At 41.7% G+C, this 20,394-nt stretch overlaps 2 protein-coding genes across 3 annotated transcripts in view; both read right to left on the bottom strand.

Moving 5' to 3' along the window:
• Positions 1–1,813, bottom strand: part of lrrc75a (leucine rich repeat containing 75A) — a 63,139-nt gene extending 61,326 nt beyond the window's left edge. The window contains exon 1 of the mRNA XM_038692329.1: positions 271–1,813. Coding sequence (XP_038548257.1) covers positions 271–519 — 249 coding nt within the window. The 5' untranslated portion in view covers positions 520–1,813. The remainder of the gene's footprint in view (positions 1–270) is intronic.
• A 2,469-nt stretch (positions 1,814–4,282) lies between these two features.
• Positions 4,283–19,980, bottom strand: poldip2 (polymerase (DNA-directed), delta interacting protein 2). Of its 2 annotated transcripts, none has more exons than XM_038692330.1 (11): positions 19,764–19,980; positions 10,930–11,011; positions 10,534–10,631; positions 10,327–10,426; positions 9,055–9,130; positions 8,686–8,793; positions 7,948–8,084; positions 7,681–7,707; positions 7,403–7,528; positions 4,900–4,979; positions 4,283–4,730 (listed from the first exon to the last, which is right to left on the bottom strand). In XM_038692330.1, exons 1-11 carry the CDS (start codon positions 19,946–19,948, stop codon positions 4,616–4,618), a joined length of 1,134 nt encoding a protein of 377 aa, XP_038548258.1. In that variant the 5' UTR covers positions 19,949–19,980; the 3' UTR covers positions 4,283–4,615. The 2 variants fall into 2 exon arrangements, with proteins under 2 accessions (XP_038548258.1, XP_038548259.1); XM_038692331.1 differs by having other exon boundaries at positions 10,930–11,005.
• Between the last annotated feature and the right edge of the window lie 414 nt (positions 19,981–20,394).

Genomic DNA, 20,394 nt, shown 5'->3' with positions numbered 1-20,394 from the left:
GCAATGTAAGCAACCACTCGCAGAATTAGTTTAGTCAGCGTGTCAACAGTCAGTCAGTCTGAGCCTGTCTTCTGTCTCAGCATCAGTGATGACATCATCTGGGGAAGAACCAATGTGCAGGCGCAGACATGAATAGAGGAAGGAAAAAGAAAAGCCAACTGAGGATGTTGAGGTGTCGTGTTGGAAATGTGAACCAAAGACTTTTACTCACCCTCCAACCCTCACACACACACACACACACACAGACACACACACACACAGAGCAGCTACCTGTCGGAGGGTCTTGAGCATCTCTGTGGCCTCGTCCTGCTTGCCCTGCTTGGCCATCAGCATCATCTCCTGGATCATGCCGATGCGGCGCTGGTAGGGTGGCGGGGTCCCGCCACGGCTCAGCCGGTCCCCTGACTTCAGCATGAGGGAAGCCAAGATGTCACCTCGCTCCTTAGTGGGCGTCCGTTTCCAGCTGTGCTGAGGGCTGGCTCCTCCGGGCTCCTGGCCTTTGGTCTGCTTGGCACCCATGGCGCTGTGTTAATGTGAACTGTGATAATAACAAGACCGGTCCAACCGAGCAGTCGTGCAGAGAGTCGTGATCAAATCTTTCTAAAAGCCTACACAGTCTGGGGTTGAAACATGAAGCACTGTGAGCAATAAGATTCCAAACTGCTCGTGAAAAACGTTTTAGTATCACCCAGTTCCTCAGAGCAGTGGATGATCAAAGCTACTTAACAAACCCCCAAACATTAAACGTGGAACTATAGTTTTCTTCTTTTGGGAACTTGTTAATCCCAGAGAGTGAAGCTCAAGTCGGGAACAGGTCGGAGGATGCTGCCTGCAGCATGGCCGCAAAACACGGACACAGCAAAGTCAGGATGCAGGATACCTACGGTGCAGACCGTGGCCCGCAGCAGCCTCCTATCCCGAACGCAACTTCACCACGTCTCCAAAATATTTACCTTCGACAGCGGCGTCGTCTTCTTATTCCGATATCCTCTCAAACAGAGCCCTCTGTCCCGGACCGGAGCAGGAAGAGGAAGCGGATCGGGGGAGGTGGTGCGTGTAGCAGGGCATGGCAATGTTTACGTCTCCTGAAGATCACCACTCGCCCTGTCCTTCCTCGGCCGCTGGAAGTCATGCACAACCTGCAGCAAACACAGCGCTCGTCCTTCTCCAAGGTGGATCCTCCATCCGCTCCAGAGCAGGAAACAGCCGTCTCGGTCCACAGGCTCGGCAGGAGGGGGAGAGACTGAGGTGTTCCCCTGCTGGGACTGAATTATGTATTGCACCCTCTATTCAAGTGTATTGGGAGCGCGCAGCGTGTGCACGTGAGCTCCGGTGCTCCCTGCTCGCAGAATGATGGAGAGAGGGAGGGACGGGCTGATGGAGCACGAGCATCTTGCACCGCCAAGTTTGCAGTTTCTTCGCTCCGAGACACGTCGCTCCCGTCCTCCTCGGGAAGGCGACGCAGGCCTGCCAGCTTCCATCAGGTTCACGCGCCAGTTCAATGTTGCGCTGCTCCTTTCAGCATATCGGTTATATCTGGTGAAGGTGACTCATACCGTCAAAGTACATTTTAAACTAACTGATTCATGTTGCCGGATGTGGTGGCGTACTAGTTAACATAGCCACTAAACCCGACCGTAAAAGTTAGTATCTCCTTAAAATAGGCGCCTCATTTATAAAAGGCCTCAAGTCGACAGTCATTTTAAAATGGCAGATTTTCATATCGAGCTTGGTCTTTTGCACAGAGAGACAGGTTTTACTGTTTGTTTAAAAGGCTAAAATGAATTAAAATAAAGTAATCTATATTTTTAATTCTATATAACGCACTTTTACTGGATCATCAAGTGTAGGCGAAGTTTTTTTTATTTTTTTTTAGTTACACTGAATCATGCGGACTTTAATTAAAGAGGTGACATGGAAATAAGTTTATCAGCATTCAGTGCAGTAAGTGTGATCACGTGGTATGTACCCTACTGATCTACATATAGTCAGTGACCAAGGAAAGGACTGCACTGACCTCTGGTGGTGGAGGTCATAAATGTCGTTCATACACGATCCTATTCAAGTCGATATATATAAAAAATTAAATATTAAAATTTGTAGTACGAGAACAGCATATGAAGAGGAACAATATATACTGGCATTCAATTTTTTTATTTAGGGAAATTTAAAGATTAAAAGATCAAAAGACAAAAGCACGTTTTTGTCTTCTTTCCATGTGCTCCTGTATTTACCTTGCAGGAGCTTATCGAAGACTAACGGCTACATACATACAAGAAAACATGCACAAGAAATGCCAAGATTTATTTTTCAAAATGTATATTTATTAGTTTTGCCTTTAATTACATCTCTATTTACAGTAGTATGTCATCCATCAGTTCCTTTAAATCACTTTTCAAAACAAAGATGTTTGTTTCTTCCCTCACTTTACCAGAGACATTTTAGGCTGATGAGCTTTTCTTGTTACAGAGCTTGCAAAGTCAAACAGTCAGCCTTAATAAAAGACATCCAGCATTATGTGTACAGGTTTTTACAGAGAGCAGACTACACACACACACACTCTCCTCTTAGCCACAACACTGGCTTAGTATAATTACTTGACAGTGTGCTGCATTTGTTATTCAAAGACAACTAAGACCTGACCCTCACCTCCTTTCAGCAAAGGATTCCTTTTTTGGCTGTCAACACATTCAGTTCACTGCTTATAAAACATATTCAGATCCCCTTAACTTCTCTATTTTCACCTTTCACAACATTGAATCACAGCGTAATGTAATTAGGAGTTTTGAACCAGTGATGCAGAGAACGGGTCTTAAATGTCAAAAAGGGAACATTATCTCTTTAAAATGATCTAAATTAAGTACAAATATAAAAAATGGATTTTTCAAGATTATTGATGGTGTAAGTATTCACTCCCTCACAACTAAATTATTCCTGGAGCAGCAAACTGTTTATAAGTTGCATTATCATTAATTTGACTGTGTAGTCAAGGTATGACAAGTGATATGAGCCTTAAAACACATCTGTATCTGAAAAGCTCGATGGCTGGTTTCTCTCTTTCCTTGCAATAATAGCATCATAAAGACGAAATAACTGTCCACACAAATCTGTTGACAGGTTTAAGAAATGACCACTCAGAGGAAGGAACAAGCACATGTCTGAGACACTGAATATAACCGAGTATGGATAAGTAAGTCATACAAAAATTAAAAGAATATGGCATCTAGGGCGAGCCATCAACATAAACTGCGTGTCCATGTGAGCAGGGTACTAATGGAGAGGCTGACCCCCCCGAAAATAAAAAGAACACCATCCCCAGAGTATTGTTGCATTCACATCATTTTGGGAAGTTTTGGTATTGATGATTTTCCAACTTGTAAATAGAGTCCTCATCAAAATCCAAGTTATAATCAACTTGGAAACACTTCTGAAATCTCCTCCATCCAACTTTGGGCTTAATAATATAGAATAATACAGAAGGTACCATAATAAATAGTGTTACATTGTCACTGAGCAGTGTTTCTAATCCTCACACAACAAACTCTAAAATCATACAACCGTCTTAATGACCTGAACGCTCACAAGTCGTTAACATAAGAATCCATCTCTGCAGTCCATCCCATATGACGAGAACGTGGCCTAAAGCCTGGAGGGGGCAGCTTCTCTACAGCAGGCCCTGGAAGGAGTCACAACACCACCAGTAATGTTCTGAGTCTGGAGAAGAGCGCATAGACTGTAGAAGACTGTAACTACTGAATAATGACAAGGGGTGAAGATAAAGACTACTGGATTTTATGTTTCCTACTTAAGACTATTTGTAGAGATTTGATTTTGACATCTCCAACTATATCCACTGTACTTCAATGTTGCAAAACAAATACTATAAAGAACTATTACCAGGATCGAATCCAATATTCCTCTCTTAAGTGGCCCACACAGGACTGACATTAACTGTGACAGGGCACTATTCTAATTAAAAAACATGACAGGAAAATTGTGTCCTGGATGAAAGTAACCCGTCACGTTTTCATAAATTCAAACAAGATCATTATTAAGGAAGGAGGAGTTTGAAACTGAGGTAAAGTGATGGCTTACTTGTTGTCCTGAAGTATCCCACTGAGGCCTCAGTGTGGATGAAGCTATGCTAGAGCTGTTGCTCTTTTCATGAACCCAACGCTCAGCAGGAAACGCTCACTATAAAAACAGCCTGATCAATATTTCAACTATGGCGTGCACAACATGTCCAGTACAGCTGTAAACATTAACCCCCTCCCCACCTCCCCCTCCCCACCTCCCAGTGCTCTTTCACTAGAACGTGCATGTCTCTCCAAACACATCACGGACTGAAGACGTAGTGGACTGTCACTAATGTTTCTACTGTATATGATTTAATCAATGACATACTGCTGTTGGGTGCACTCTGGCAGGAAAGGTGGATCTGCATTTGGATGATCTAGACAATGCTATATTTTCCCTTTGCATAATCTGACTCACGCTAGTCTTACGCTGAAGGCTGAGGCAACGTTACAGGAGGAGAACAATTCTAGACAACCCAGACAGGACCACGACTGAAAGCTTGTCCGGGGCCTCACAGGTGGGAGGTCACTACTGGCACTTAAAATGTATAGCCAGCGGGGGGTGCTTTGTCGTCTTTGTTGCTCTCCAGGGAGAAAGGAGGAATGCGAACATCGAAGTGGGAGCCGTCAGTCCTTTCGATACGAAACGTCCCCCTAAACAGAAATAACAGAATGAGCACTATTACAAGCAAAGACCGGTGAATAATGAGCAGGTGGGATAGCCTTAAAAGTGACACGAGCAGCAAATCCAAAAAAGGCAAAAGGGTTACGTACGTAAGATGTACTAAGTAGTAGAATGTGTGATATTAATGAGCAAACTCACCACATGTGTCCACTGGGAGCTTGTAGAGACACGTGGCTGCTGTACTGAAAGGCTGGCTGTTCTTTAGACAACACCGGCTCCTGTGGCAGCACACAAAGACATGCACAATGTGGACAAGGTTATACAAAAATCTGTATGGTTCAAAGTGCAAGACACTAATTTGTGAGGTTTGCACTCCTATTGTTGAAGTGATATTTGCGTTTGTGATTTGTCACCTCTGTGCAGCAACAAATCTGTAGAGCTACACCAGTTAAAAGTTGTGTTCAAAACAATAGTGTGTTGGAAAAAGTGAGTAAAGCCCCAAATCCATATAATAGCTTCAATTTCCATACAAGACTGCACATTCTATTCCAAATCAAAACATAAAGAAATATTCATCAAATTTGTCATTACTTTACAGAAAGTGAGGAAAAAGGAATATTAGGCTGTCCAACAAATGTCTGCATTTTCCTTTACAAACTCCTTGAAGATTTAGCCTTCCTGTCAATCACTGAACTAGTATTTAGTTGTAGGACCACTGATTTTTGAGAATTACTTCACATCTGTGTTGCATGGAGTCGACCAACTTCTGGCACCTGTGAACAGGCATTCCAGCCCAGGACGATTGGACTACATTCCACAATTCCTCTGCATTTCTTGGTTGTGCCTCAGAAACAGCATTTTTGATGTCACCCCACAAGTTTTCTATTAGATTAAGGTCCGGGGATTGGGCTGGCTACTCCATAACGTTAATCTTGTTTGTCTGGAACCAAGATGTTGCTCACTTACTGGTGTGTTTGGGGTCGTTGTCTTGTTGAAACAACCATTTCAAGGGCATTCCCTCTTCAGCATGAGGCAACATGACCTCAAGTATTTTGATTTATTCAAACTGGTCCATTATCCCTGGTATGCGATAAACATCCCCATATCATGATGCTTGTGCCACCATGCTTCACTGTTTTCACTGTACTGTGACTTGAATTCAGTGTTTAAGGGTCGTTTGACAAACTGTCTGCGGCCCCCAGACCCAAAAAGAACAATCTTGCTTTCATCAGTCCACAAAATGTTGCACCATTTCTCTTTAGGCCAGTCAATGCGTTCTTTGGCAAATTGTAACCTCTTCAGCACATGTTTTTTTTCCAACAATGGCTCTTTGCAGGGGCTTCTTGCTGATAGCTTGGCTTCGCATAGGCGTCTAATTGTTACAGTACTCGCAGGTAACTTTAGACCCTCTTTGATCTCCCTGGAGCTGATCATTGGCTGAGTCTTTGCCATTCTGGCTATTCTTCCATCCATTCGAGTGGTAGTTTTCTGTTTTCTTCCACTTCTTTCTGGTTTTGGTTGCCATTTTAAAACATTGAGATCATTTTAGCCGAGTGGCCCATTATTTTCTGCGCTTCTTTATGTGTCCCCCTCTCCAATCAACTTTTTAAATCAAAGTATGCTGTTCTTCTGAACAATATCTGGAACAACCCATTTTAGAAAGAAGAGAAATGCACTATAACCAGCATGTACATCATTTGCTGCTACCTGTTTGACGCCTGTTTTTTCACATGACAGAATTAAATATATACTCCAAGCAGACAGAATGCATACAAATATGGTCCATTTCTGAGTTTGCTGTTGATGAACACTATTCTCCCAAAACACAATGCACAAAAGGAAATTAAGACATTTAAAGAGGTGGTATTATGGTTTTAGGCTTTTTCCCTCTCCTTTATTGAGTTATCTCTCTTTTTGTGCATGTAACAGGTTTGCAAAGGGAAACTTCCAAACACTAGCTCCCCTCCAGGCAGTCAGTGGACATAAAGTTGTTGCTGTGATGTAGAGACAGAGCTCAGTTAAAACTTTATGGATGAAAGATACTTTTGTTACAGATTAATAACTCACCACTCTGAAACTCTCGCTCCAGTTCATGTAGCTAACCTGGTTGGCAACATGTAGCCTACAGCTGAATCGAAGCCGTTTACCGTCTTTTCGCTGACCCGCCCTTCTCTGCTTCTGATTGGCTAGAAGTTCTTAACTAGGAACTGCGTATGTGCAACTCCCAACAAAGATCATTTAGAGACAAGATGCATCACTCCATGGCTAAAATGAAGCCTTCAACACAGGGTGGATAGAGGAGCTGCAGCAATGTGTAGTATGACAAAAATATGGTGTTTTTTTAATATTAAACCATGTAAACCTGTTCTGGTACAACCTCTAAATAAGATTTTGAAATACAGAGCATAATACCACCTCTTTAAATTAAATTGTGGGTGATTGTGAAACAACTGAAAAAATATGGGAAAACAAAAAGATGTCTCTTTGGAAGTTTAAATTGCAGTAATATCTGAAAACACATGTACTGTATTATTTCTTGTTAGCATAAAGTAGGTTGATATCTTTATATACAGTAACTGTATCTGTTAAATTTGAGACATTTAAACAAAATGAAAAGATGCTTTATGCAATATAAAAAAAAGGTAAACTAACACTGTCTCCAGATGGTCGTGGATACAGCATTTTTGTGTGTTGTACTAACCCTGCCTACGACTCCTCGTCCACGGACCGTCTCCAGGGTTCCTGACAGGCTGAAGATCCTCCAGTGCCTCTCTCTCAGCTGAACCACCTCGTCGCCCATGTTCTCTAGACGGATACAGTAGCGCCACTGCAGGAAAACAACACAAACATGTTAATAGTCATGACATTTTCCAGTGCCTGGCTTGTAACTGGTGTTAATTTCCCCACTGTGACTGTCCTTGTACACCAGCCCACATGATGTCCCCCACAGATAATAAAAAATATATATCCGCTACTCACCCAGTAAACATGGGAGTTCTGGGCCTCCTGAGAACAAGAAAAACCTTTTAGTATTTCAAAAGACAACAGAACCCACTAAAACAGGAAAAGGCTACAAGAAGCCTGTATGGCAGGGTCTTGATTGGCAGAACCAAAATGACACCAATGCAATGTAGACGAGCTTCACACTGTAGCTACAGGCTGTGCTTTAAGAAGATCCAGCAGCAGCGCCATATTTCTGCGGTGTCACGCTGATTTATGCATGTAAGAGTTGCACTTGTCATTTACCCTCATGCCCATGTAGAAGGGGATGACAGTTACTCTGATGTTCTCGGTGGTTTCCCGGTGGACATCTGAGAGCTCCAGCCAGGGGTGGTTCTTCTCCTGCCACGCCTTCAGGGTGTCTCTGGCTGTGAACGGAGGAGCTACAGCGGAGGACAAAACACCCAAAATATTTAACACAACTAGGGATGCACCGAAGCCGGAAAAAATTTCAGAATACCGAACAAGTACATTCACATTTTTTCCATTTATTTTGCTTTTTTTTTGGGTGCTGCTAGCTAAATCGCTTTCTCATAGACCGTTTGTTGCCTTTTCTAAGAAGTCAGCCACAGATGGAGTGGACGTGCATAGAGACGATTCAGCAGAACAGTGTCTGCAAACGGCGACTTTTGCATCTTTCTCAGACACTCTAAGATGCCTCCACACTGCCAACATGTCAACGTAATTGTTCGGTAAAATTTATTCTGTCTTTTGACTTATTAGGCCACACACCAAAAGTGCTTTTTGTTTTGCTATTCTGGCCGATTAATTTCAGTGGCCGAACATCTGGTGCATCCCTTAACAGAACACCATTTTCTGTCACTGTAATGTCAATGGTGTCTACAGCAGATCCGAACCAAAGGTGAAACCACATATGACTTGTTGTATATCAGGGAAATACACAGTCAGTGAAGTAAACCTGGGCATTGTAAAAGGTTTGTGTGAAGAATGATGTTAAAGTGGAGACCAGAGAAAAGTGTTTACATTTGTCAGGGTTGTACATGAGGAAGCGCTCGAACAGCTCGTGCTGGATAGGGGCCTGCTCTGCAGAGTTATAGGGCAGGATGTCTTCATGGCTCACATAGTCCAGACCTGAAGATAAACACAGACACACACACACACACACACACACTGTCATGTGGGGACGAGACAGAGCCATTATAGCCACCTCAAATGGGTTTTACATTCTGTGGGAGCTGAAGTGAATTTCTTCCATGTTTATCCAGATATCACAAATGCCCAATTCCAAACTATTAGAAAAGTGATACACGAAGCCCACCAATAATAATTATTTGGGCAACATGTCAGTGATGCATCAGTGAAGTCCTGACCAGTCTACATATGGCCACATACCTGGGATGGCGTACAGGGCTCTGCTGTCATCATGGTTGGCCAAAAACGTCACTGCCTCTGTCTGGGACCTCTGAGACTGTCAAACACAACACAGACCAACTGTCACACAACTGGTGACTCCCACACCAATGAACAACCACAGCTTGATTCTCCCACCGTGGTGGCTACGTCTCCATAAAACATTTCCACTGATTGCACAGACACTGGTATTTGTGAATAATGTTCCGTTATTCATTATTTATTCATTCATCTCTTAGTTTTTGGCAAAGTGATTGTGGCTTAGTGTTAATTGTTGTTTGTGTGCTGCAAACTGGAGAGCAAACAACTTTTGTGATTGCAGTGAAAACGTTGTTTAAGGCTAACGCCAACAATTAAGCATTGAAGCAGAATATTTCATTGATTTATTTATTTTACATCCTTTTTAGGTTGATTACATTTATTTAGGGATGACCACAAATAGTCAAAGTTTTGATGCTTCGATGGGCGGAGCCTGATTCTACTGTCAATATCACAGTCGAACATTCGCAGCGAAACGAGGATCATGCCATTTTGGTGATATGGGGGTGCTCAACATCTGATTTTACATAGAACTACCAGTTTTCTCCCAATAAGTTAATATACAGCCTATTACAATATACATTTCAACGTTTAACGCTGTAAATAAACATGTAAAAAGAATAAAACATTCAATAAATGTTTTTAAAGTGTGTAAATAAATCCAAAATTGTAACCCTAACCCTGGGTCGTCAGTGCACATGTGTAGGTGTAGTGTGTATGTGTGCAGTGGCAGTGGAGGAACACTTGCTGACTCACCTCACGGGACTTTCGGATAATTTATCACCATTGATGAAGCACATAAAGAATATTTTATCATTTTTAAATAGCCCAGCTACTTGAAATAGACAGGCCTGGTATATTTCCATGGAAATGGCGATAACACTAGCAAAAAGGTTTTTGTTTTTAAGAGAAAATTGCCCCACAATATGAACATATCTTTTATTTTGTTGCACCACAGTCCTGACCCCTGTTGTGCCAGGGACAGTAAAGCTCACCCTCTCATGTAAATACTGCTCAATTCAGAGGCTTTTCCCTCCTGCCATGACAACATTATTTAGCATTTAAAAGTATGCAGTAAATATACAGAATAATTGCAAAATAAAAATAAAAGTTAGAGTTTCCAAAATGATCAGTTAGTAGCTTCAATATAATATCAACTGAACTTGCTTATATGCAATATAAATGTATGTGAAACGTAAACATATAGTGACATACTATGTGAGGGCAGTCCCTAGTGTCAATCAGGACTTGGTAGTAGGTGTGGGTCTTCCCCTTCACCTCCTTGGAGCCATGGGCTCCTGGGGGCTCAGGTTTGCTGAAAGAAGAAAGCAAGAGACACAAAAAGGATCTCAGTTAGAGTCTGACCCAGAAACCAAGCCAGGGTCGGTTTGGTGCAGTCTGCAGCCTCAGATGGAGGTTTACCTGTCAGACATGGGGGGGGTGATGTCTCTGTCATAGAGTCTGGCGTGCCAAGGAAACAAGACGATGCCTCTGTAGCCAAAAACACTATGGAGAAACAGCTGAGGAGAGCAACAACAAGGAGAAAGGAGATTATATCTGTAAGAGGTTTAATAAAGCAAAAATTAGATGGGATTACAGTTACTTGACAGGATCATGCAAATGTGCTGTCATAACAATATAAAAGTTACTAGTTTAGCAAAAAGGAAAAACAGACCAGATATGGTAAACATGTGACAGTACAGGAGTAAAAATATCTCTAAATCCTTAACCTAAAGGTTTGTAGGGAGCTGGACCAGCCCATCTGTGATTTGAAGTGTCTATGTGTGTTTGGTGATTGAAAGTGAACGTGATTCTTACCTGTCCTGTTTCATATTTGCCGTGCTGCTTCACAGCCTCAAACATTCCCACCGTCTCCAAAATCTTCCCTTCAGGCCTGTTCCTGCCAAATACAGGCAACACCATTACACACTGGAACCTGTGTGTGTGTGTGTGTGTGTGTGTGTGTGTAAAACCACCTCCAGCCATCAAAATGAAAACACACAGTGTCTGTATATAAAACATGGGGACTGAGATCTGAACATCATATATGGACAAACACAAAGAGGAGCCTCAGGAGGAAATCCCAGTTGTGAAGAGAAGAGGCTTTCACCCCTATAGGAGGGAAATCCTGCTGCCTTCGTCCTTCCCTTCAGTCCAAATCTCAATCACAACTTTGACAAGATTAAATAAAACACCTCAACTTGTCAGATGTCAACAGACAAGAATACCATTCAACCTAATCTCCTTGTCCTGGCCTGCAGCTTCTCTCACACACACAGTACACATTACCACTGACAACAACAGCTGGTCACTTCAAATAAATTACACGCATACTTGTGTGCTCCCTGCAAAGCTAATCTTCACAACACAGATGAAGAGTGGGGATTAATGAGGTGGATATATGGACAGGGGGATTTAATATAACATAGGAGGTTGGTTTCAGGTTATTTTTCTTATGAGTATTGCACAAGAATAATCGCAAGGTAACCTGGTTTTACTATGAGAAATATGGTCCAACTGAAATGAAATTGCTTTTTTCTGTCAGCACACATCTGCTCTGTAAATCACTTGTCCCGTGTTCTCCTTACAGAAATAATAAATAAGATTATCAGAAACCAATTATTTTTAAAGATATACTAGCAAAGCAACAGAATTCCTACAATATAAAATGAGATTGATTGTATAGAGGTATAAATCATTGTGCAGTCTGTCTACGGTGTGCTTGCATTGAAGTCTGCCACTACCTGCTGCACAACTAATTCAAGCTGTATGCACTTTCGCACTTCAATCGTTCATTTCATTATAGAGAAACCATGAGCACCAAAGCACAATTCATTCACATTGAGGTAAACAAGAGAAGTGGAGGTCATAAAGTCCGAATTTGTGTCCATATCGCTTATTTATATTGCTTTAGTCCACAAGGGTCCACAGATCACAAGAACAAAACATTTTCATAAAAATAAATCTGAAGCTGAAATAACTACGGTAACCTTCGGCTTTCATTCTTTCTAAAAGGTAGTAGTATTTCGACACAGGGGCACTCTCTCTCTCTCTCTCCCTCTCTACTAAAACAAATGAATGATTCATAATTGTCATTATGTTATTTGATAGCCTGGCAAATTTTTTTACATTCATCCTGGTTTAAACAAACATTTTGATAGTCCTTTCGATTTTGCTAAGCAAGAGTTTTGTGTGAAAGGAATTAAAGGCCTAAGTTTAGTGACTGCAGCACATCTTGTGGGCGATTAATTGAAGTTTTACAATATGGAAAATTACAACATATGTCTGGTAGCTGTTCCATATTGCCGGAATTGAGGGATGTTATTAAAGCATAAACTCTGTGTGTTCAGGTCAACTGGGTGATACATCATTTTGTTTCTCACAACAACTATTCAACTTAACTCACTAATAGCTGGACCACAGACCGGGTCCGGACCTAGATGATGTCCTCTGCGGATCAATAACCGATAAATTGAGAATAATAAAATTTTGAAGGAACGTTTCTATTTTTAGTAGTGCAGCTTTTCTAGCCTTTACGGCACCAGTTTAGCAGCCAGGACACTCACTAACCATATGAATGCGTTTTAAATCAGCCAATCAAATCTGTGCATTCCGATAGGTATTGCAACTTGAGACAGTGACACACACTCACACACACTCACACACACACACACTCACACACACGATGACAGATTTGTGAAGAGATCTGCTGTTTGAAATGTGACAATTAACCATTTTGTTTCTTCAACTGTCACTCAGGGGAGGAAATAAATAAAAAAAGTCTTTAAACTTGATTTGACATTTATCGTGATAATTATAGACATAAAGATAATGAAATGTTTTTATCGTGATAATATTTTAGGCCATTTTGCCCAGCCCTAGCTGCAACTAATGATCCTTTTCACGATTATTCGATTAGTTGTTTGTTTTTTTGTTGGTTTTTTTAAGTCGATCAGGGTTTCCCAAAGCCCAAGATGGCATCCTCAAATGTCTTATTTTGTCCACAAACCAGAAAATATTCACATTTTGAGAAGCTGGAATCAGAGAATTTTCTCATTTTTTCCCCTTCTGTGATTAAATTGTTTAGGTGCCGATTTAATAGTTGACAACTTGTCGATTAATCGACTAATTGTTGCAGCTATACTATATAGAGCACAACAAATGATGCAAAAGCCCCAGGAATTATCCACTGTTTTCACTGCACTTCACATAAAAAGGCACAACAGCTCTTCATTTTTATCTCTCTTCATTTGGGCTCTTCTGTTTGTCTGTACCAATCTGAGAAATGCCAATACACTGTGTGGCCTGAGATAATCAGATCTAAATATAGCCAATCCATTGCAAACCCTGGAAACAGCCTCAGCCAACAGCTGCCCCCGGTCAACTACTCACCGTGCCAGAGAGCACAGGAGCCATTCACTTCACATCACCCTTTCCCTTCTGTACAGGAGGAGTGAAGGCACGTCGTCGTGCCACTGAACTGTCGTCATGTCGGGGAAAGGTTGGCAACAGCACAGTAAGACAGGATATATGTTTACATAATGAGAAGGTTACATAAACTTGAGATACGAGCTGGTGCTGAATCACTGCTGCTATTCCAACTACTGTACACCCACTTTAACCGTCTTTCACAGAGGTTGTTTTTTTACAAGCACACTCTGATGCTCTATTTATGGCAGCTACAGACACAAGATAAGCCACTGGTCTCTCTCTGCCCACAGCAGAGTCCCTTTCATTCCATCACAAGTCACTGCTGCTGGTTGAACACCCGGCAGAAAAGTTAAATGTGTGGTTGACATCCATTGCCGCACCGCGACCGCCCACACAATAACAAATAAAAGTCAGAAAATCTAGAACAGCGGTTATCATCATGCCTGCCCCAGTGTTACTAATGATAACACTAAGTCTGTAAGCTCTGATCACATGTCCAAGCTGAGGGAAGCAAAAAAACTGCTTCCTCTCCCTCTGCTAACTTGAATGGGGGTAAAGTGTTTTAATCATGAGGCTGTTCTAGATTTTCCAAATGTTATCGGATCGAATGGATCAAAATCTGGAAGTGGAAGGAGTCATTTTGCGAGGGTTGTGCTGCTCAAATTTATAAAAAAAAAAACAAAAAAAAAAAACACTGTAGCAATACAAGTCTATGGGAAAATGTCTTTCGGGGCCACCCTGCATCACATGATGGACCCGGAAGTTGTAATGCCACAATTTGGCGACTATGAAAATTGGCTTCAAAGCACTAAGCACTTCCTGGGGGCTTGGGTCATTGCGTGCGAGTTTCATTTATGTAGCAGTCCGAGTCAAAATTACATGAGCAAACACTGGAGTTTGTGTTACTTGTAGCTACAACAGCATCCCACTGTTACATATTTTAATTTCTAAGATGACACAGACCCCCTTCGAGTCAGATGTTGTCCCTGAGAAACATACAGTTTCATTCTCAGTCACAGAGTCGTTGATATAGTCCTTATGCTGGAATCGAAAGCCTACTTGGAGAAGAGAGTAATTAAAGTGACGCGACATTTCTGTGACTCCGTATTGGTCTATGTGATAGTTTGCCACAATACAAGCAACATGATGACAAACAAATTCTAACTACAGTCTGTAGCACTTGTGTGTCTGCATGGTGCATGCACACAGCCAGAGGAAAAATAAACCCATCCGGTAAAGGCCACATGTTTTTGTCATTCCATTCAGTGTCAACAAAAAAACATGACTTCCTGTGCACCACAGATCATAACAGGTATAAGATTTATAAAGACTGCATTACATGTAGCTGGTCCAGGTCCAGGATCCCGGTATTGTGCATGGGATATGATGATAAATACTGTTAGATGGCAGAAATGTGTCAGTCCTCAGAGTTTTTGCTATAGCGATATACCAAATAGTCTCCCTTTAATATTTCTGGCCATATTCTTGACCATTTCAAGTCAGTGAGCCGGAGTGGCAATATTGGATTGTTGTATTTACAGCATGTGATGCAGTACCTTGCTTTCTTAAGTATTTAATGTTCTGGATCAGCCAAAAACAGACATACCAGTTTTACCTGACTGGGAAGCGCCACCAACGTCTTGTGTTTTGCTTGTGCAATCAAATGTAAACTATGCTTATTCCCTCTTCTCAACCATGAGTTCATCCAGTTTTATAATCTTTTTATTGCTTTTCTGCACAAAACACAGCACACACCAACAGCAACCAGCTGACGACGACAGTCTGCTTTCACGTTTGTTTGTCTGAAGTCACGTATGATCATGCGAGTTTCTGTGAGATCCCAAGTTCCCCAAAACCGCAAACCGAAATTGTTGTTTAAATGGCAAATAGGTGGTCCTGCGTCTGGTCTGAATTGGTTAATTCTTTCATTATGTCTGTGGCATTTCTTTTTTAAGTCGGTTAAGATTTGAAAATCCTCTAGTGTGCACCAGGCAGTGTATGTGCACACAATATTAGTCACCAAAACTTTAGACAATCATTCTACCGAGGTAGTGCCATGTGAAGACAGAGGGCAGTGACATGACATGGAACTGTTCCAGATGTGATTTCTCTATTACAAAAACACAGAAATGTCTTTTGATATCCAAATCTGAGTGAATGTAGGGTAGGGCTGAAAGGGGGATGTTGTTTCATTCTTCTAAATAGACATTACATTGGTAGTGTACAATTGTGGTTACAGTACTTGCTTTAAATGTGCTTTCATTTAATATAGTTCCAAAGAAAAAATCTTTGTTAAAAATGTTTGTCTGTGAAGATTCTCAGTCATCCAGGTCATACATCAACACATAAACTCTGTCTACAGTAACATCAAGTTCACACGAGAAGATGTTCACAACAACAGTTTGGCCTTCCTGGACTGCGCTGTACACATTGAAGAGGACAGGAGCCTGCAGATTGGTGTTTACAGGAAACCCACACACAGACCAATACTTACTTTTTGATTCCCACCAGCCACTGGAGCACAAGCTAGGGGTGAGAACACAGCACCACAGAGCGGAAAACATACCAACAAGCGCCCAAGCCAGAGAGAAGGAACAGAACCACCTGAAGGGGGCACTTACAGCCTGTGGATACCCTAAATGGACCTTTGTGAAAACAGCCACAAGATCCAAGAAGACCAAAACTACAGGGGATGAAGAAAAGAAGGTCAAACGCAGTAACATTGAGATTCGATACGTGTCTGGAGTATCAGAGAAACTCAGGAGGATTTTCAACAAACACAACATCCCTGTGTTTTTTAAACCCAAGAACACACTAAGACAGATGCTGGTCCACCCCAAAGACCACACACCCAAACACAAGAAAAGCAATCTAGTGTATGCGGTCCAATGCAGTGAGGAATGCACAGACCTGTATATTGGGGAGACTAAACAACCACTACACTAACGCATGGCTCAACACAGAAGGGCCGACTCCTCAGGTCAAGACTCTGCAGTCTACTTACATCTGAAGGACCGAGGACACTCGTTTGAGGACCACCAGGTGCACATTTTAGACAGAGAAGATGGATGGTTTGAAAGAGGCGTCAAGGAAGATCTACACCCGGGTTGAGAAGCCGTCATTGAACAGGGGAGGGGGTCTACGACACCACTTATCCCCCACTTACAATGCTGTCCTTTCATCACTTCCCAGGAAACTCAACAAACGTAACCTATTGGCCTCAGGTGAAGATACCAACGATGGTCGTTCAGTCTTGGCCCACCGGTAGTCCTAACGACTGTAACGACTGTCCTCACAGCAACCAGGAACACTAACGAACCAGCGGTTTCGACGATCCTGGCAAACGACCCCACTGAGGTTAAATAGCTGAGTTTCCCTGCCAGTCAGTCAGAACTGAAGAAGTCCTTTGGATGAGGGACGAAACGTCTTCCAGTATCTTCAACCAAGTCCAGTTGCCCTTGATTTTAACCTTCGTTGGTTAACTTTTTTTAAATTACTTTGCAATAAATCAGATTGTGAGCTTATCGTTTTGGCTGGCTGTTATCTTGGAGCAGCCTCTCCATAGTTCTTTGTATTCTTGGTTTTGAGGTCTCATGAGTGATGCTGGCTAAGAGAACATTCTTTCAGTTCTGTTAGCAAACACGTTAAGTGCAATAGGAAATCAGTGACTTATAGTAGAGTAGTAGAGAGTATAGAGTAGCCCACACTGTCTTGTCTTATTCCCCGTTTTTACCCAGGCGTTGATCCTAGTGTTCATTCTGAATAGTAAACCTCGTTCATTTCATAGTAACGTTAGCTAGTTAGGCTGTGTGTTGGAGATCAGTAATTCACTTGAAAGATATTTAATTAGTTAAAATGGTTTAATTTGGGTTAGGGGGTGTCAAAAATATCGTGACTAGTCGACCAATAAAATAAATAATAGTAGATTGTATAATAGTAGTAGTAGTATAATAATAAAGAATAGTCAACTACGAAAATAATCATTTGTTGCAGCCCTACTGTAGGGATGACACGAGAACAGATACTTCGGTACCAAGTCAAAGCCAAAAATCTGAAAACATAACGGTACTCAAATTTCCTACAGGATCGTAGGTACTGCCATCGATCCAACACATGGAAGATGGCGACAAGTGCAGTAAGAGTCATGTCTGGAAACTTGGGTAAAGTTAAATTAATAATTAACATGCGTTTTTCGCGGCTGTTCCCTTCAATAGCGCTGTGTCAAAGGCTCGATTTTTCCCAGTTTTGGGATATGCTGAAGAGCTAATTTAGGCAGACATTTCACAGTTTTGATCAACGATGATGCAATTAACACAGCGCCGTGGGCACGGCTCACTCCAGCCTGATTGACAGGTCGCCATGGTAACGACTTGTCAATCAGAGATAATCCCTCCCTGAAGCACACTCTGCTTTATGGTCTATTTTCCTCTAAATGGGACCACAATTTACTAAATGAGCATCAGGTTGTGTTGAAGAGGACTTGAAACTAGCGGTTGAGACCATAAATTCATTTTGAAAGCGTTTACTGAGGTAATAAATCAGCTGAGAAGTAGGGTCATTTTACCTTTATTCCTAATGGAGCCGGACTTCTTTTTGCACACCAGAAGAGTCGCCCCCGCTGGCCGTTCAATAGAACGCAGGTTTTAGGGACTTCCGCATTGGATTCACGTCTCAGACCGGAAGCTTCCCGCTTGGTTATGCAGAGTTTTGCATGCCTGCCGAGAATTGCATGCACCTCCAAATACTGCTTTATAATATTCTTTGTGGGGTTCATCAACGGGGACAAATTATTCTAAGTATATATTTAGAGTCGTTAATATTTTATTATACTTAGAAGAAGCATTCCTTGAGATTCAGCAAATACATTTGGTGATAACCGCGTTTGATCAATGGGCACGGCAAAGTGTCTGAAAAGGACCTTAAGAGGTGAATGTATAATTCGGAAGAACAGATGTTGTAGGCTACCTGCTGAGATATGCATCCATGTGCATTTTCTCAGCATAAATGACTGTTACCTACCAGGAGGTGTTTGCAATTCTTGGCAGGCATGCAGAATTCGGCACACCACCGGTGTTCTGTCGATTTATGCTACCTATCGAGATGTGCTACTTAGTGGTTTTGCGCATGACCCATAAGCGTGGTCTGTTTCCACACCCATAAATCTGTGCAACCTTACTGTTTGGCATGCTGTTGAGACAGTGACTGATCGTCAGCAATACCAAGAAAAATCATTATAGTCCAAGAGAATACGCTACCCCTGAAATGATGTTATAATATAATCAATAAACAGAAGATGTCACAATACTGAGAGAGTTATACCTTTCTGGGGATTAGAAATTGGAACACATAAGGTAGCATTTTTCGACAAGGCAGCATATATTGTCAGAACAGCGGCAGTGCAAAACTGCCAAGCACCAGTACTGAAAGAAGCAGAGGCTCCACTGAAGATCATGAAAACTTCAGTTTACATGAGCTTTGATGCACAAATTTCAATCTATTTTCAGCAAATATTAAATACATAGATCTGATTTTTGTTGCTCTTTTGTTTATTCAGTTTTTTTCTTGATGGGGAAGCAAGGTATTTGTAAGTTCATAATGAATAAACAATATCATGTTCACTTAAGCAGAGTTATTAAGTAACAACAGGGTAATGTTAAATAGTACTTGCTATAGAAACAAGTTATTTAGGCTACATTTAAGGAAGAATAGCTGTCCAATGAACAATGCATTCTTTTATACACTGTTAGATAAGTTAAGAGATTTACATACAGGCCTACCATTATGTTAGACAATTAACGTTACAGTTTGTTGCATCACTTTTACCGGATTAAAACCGTGCTAATAATGATAACCTTACTTAACCATGCTAAAGTTCGTAAAGAATCTTCCACGATGGGTGTTAACTTTGTCTAACAGTGTGATTTGACATGTAAGGTCTCAACAGGTTAGAGGCAGTCGGATTAGACAGTGTCAGGTGTTGCTCAACCCATGCTGGCTGCTTGCCTTGCTAGCTAATGAACAACAGAGGGCAACTGTACGTTCCTCATTTTCTGCTGCTAAATATCCAGTTTGCACACCATGATACCATATCGACGCATGTGTCCATTCAACAACAATGAGGTGACGTTATTTACGGTGCAATCTTGAACTCGTACGTTGGCTAATGTTAAAGTCTTTAGCGTGTTAGCATGAACAGGGGAGGACACTGCTGCGTCTCTTACCGTGACGACATGAACCTCCTCTGCTGAGCACCGCCGGACAGTCCACAGGCTCGGCATTGAACCCGCGGTCTGTTCACCTCAAACCCGCTGCTGCTGTCAACCACACTCAGTATTCGGTGCGTGTGTTTCTTGTTGTATTTACTGACAGTGCTCCACAAACCTCGGCGTAACGCACAGGCCGCCATCTTTCCAGCCCTGGCACGCTCACACACACACGCCTTTACAGATACTAGTGTTGCGTTCATGGAACGACTTTAGATTCGTATTTACGAGAACTAAACTACACTATAAACCTGCATTTAGTGTTTTATAGTAGACAGACATCCTCTGCCATAATGTCTGTAAACTACTGTAACAGCCAGTCACGATAAAAACACTTTACTAAAACACTTAACTACCCGTCACGCCTGTTAAAATCCCCCACTCTTTGTTTTAGGAGCTTATGAGCGGACCGTGAAAGCACCAAAAGAGCTCACGTGTTCTGTATAAAGCAACATTTAAGTTAAATACGGAATAAAACAATAACACAGTTTATCATTAACGGTAACCGTTTACAACGATTATAAATGAGATTTGACAATTTTCACAATTTAAAATCATTTTTCACACCGTTGATCATGTGAGCTAATAC

Source organism: Micropterus salmoides, unplaced genomic scaffold (assembly GCF_014851395.1).
Source record: "Micropterus salmoides isolate LMB-PRFRI ecotype aquatic unplaced genomic scaffold, ASM1485139v1 Ms_hic_scaffold_3, whole genome shotgun sequence".
In the NCBI taxonomy this organism is placed as follows: Eukaryota; Metazoa; Chordata; class Actinopteri; order Centrarchiformes; family Centrarchidae; genus Micropterus; species Micropterus salmoides.
The sequence above is the reverse complement of the archived record's forward strand: the minus strand, read 5'-3'. Positions and strand labels throughout refer to the sequence as shown.

Coding starts and splice junctions, on each gene's coding strand:
- poldip2 (XM_038692330.1), bottom strand. CDS start 19,948: ATGGCGGCCTGTGCGTTACGCCGAGGTTTGTGGAGCACTGTCAGTAAA. Junction 10,632..10,929: donor GCAAATATGAAACAGGACAG/GTAAGAATCACG, acceptor TGCTCTCCTCAG/CTGTTTCTCCATAGTGTTTT. Junction 10,427..10,533: donor ACCCCCCCCATGTCTGACAG/GTAAACCTCCAT, acceptor TTCTTCTTTCAG/CAAACCTGAGCCCCCAGGAG.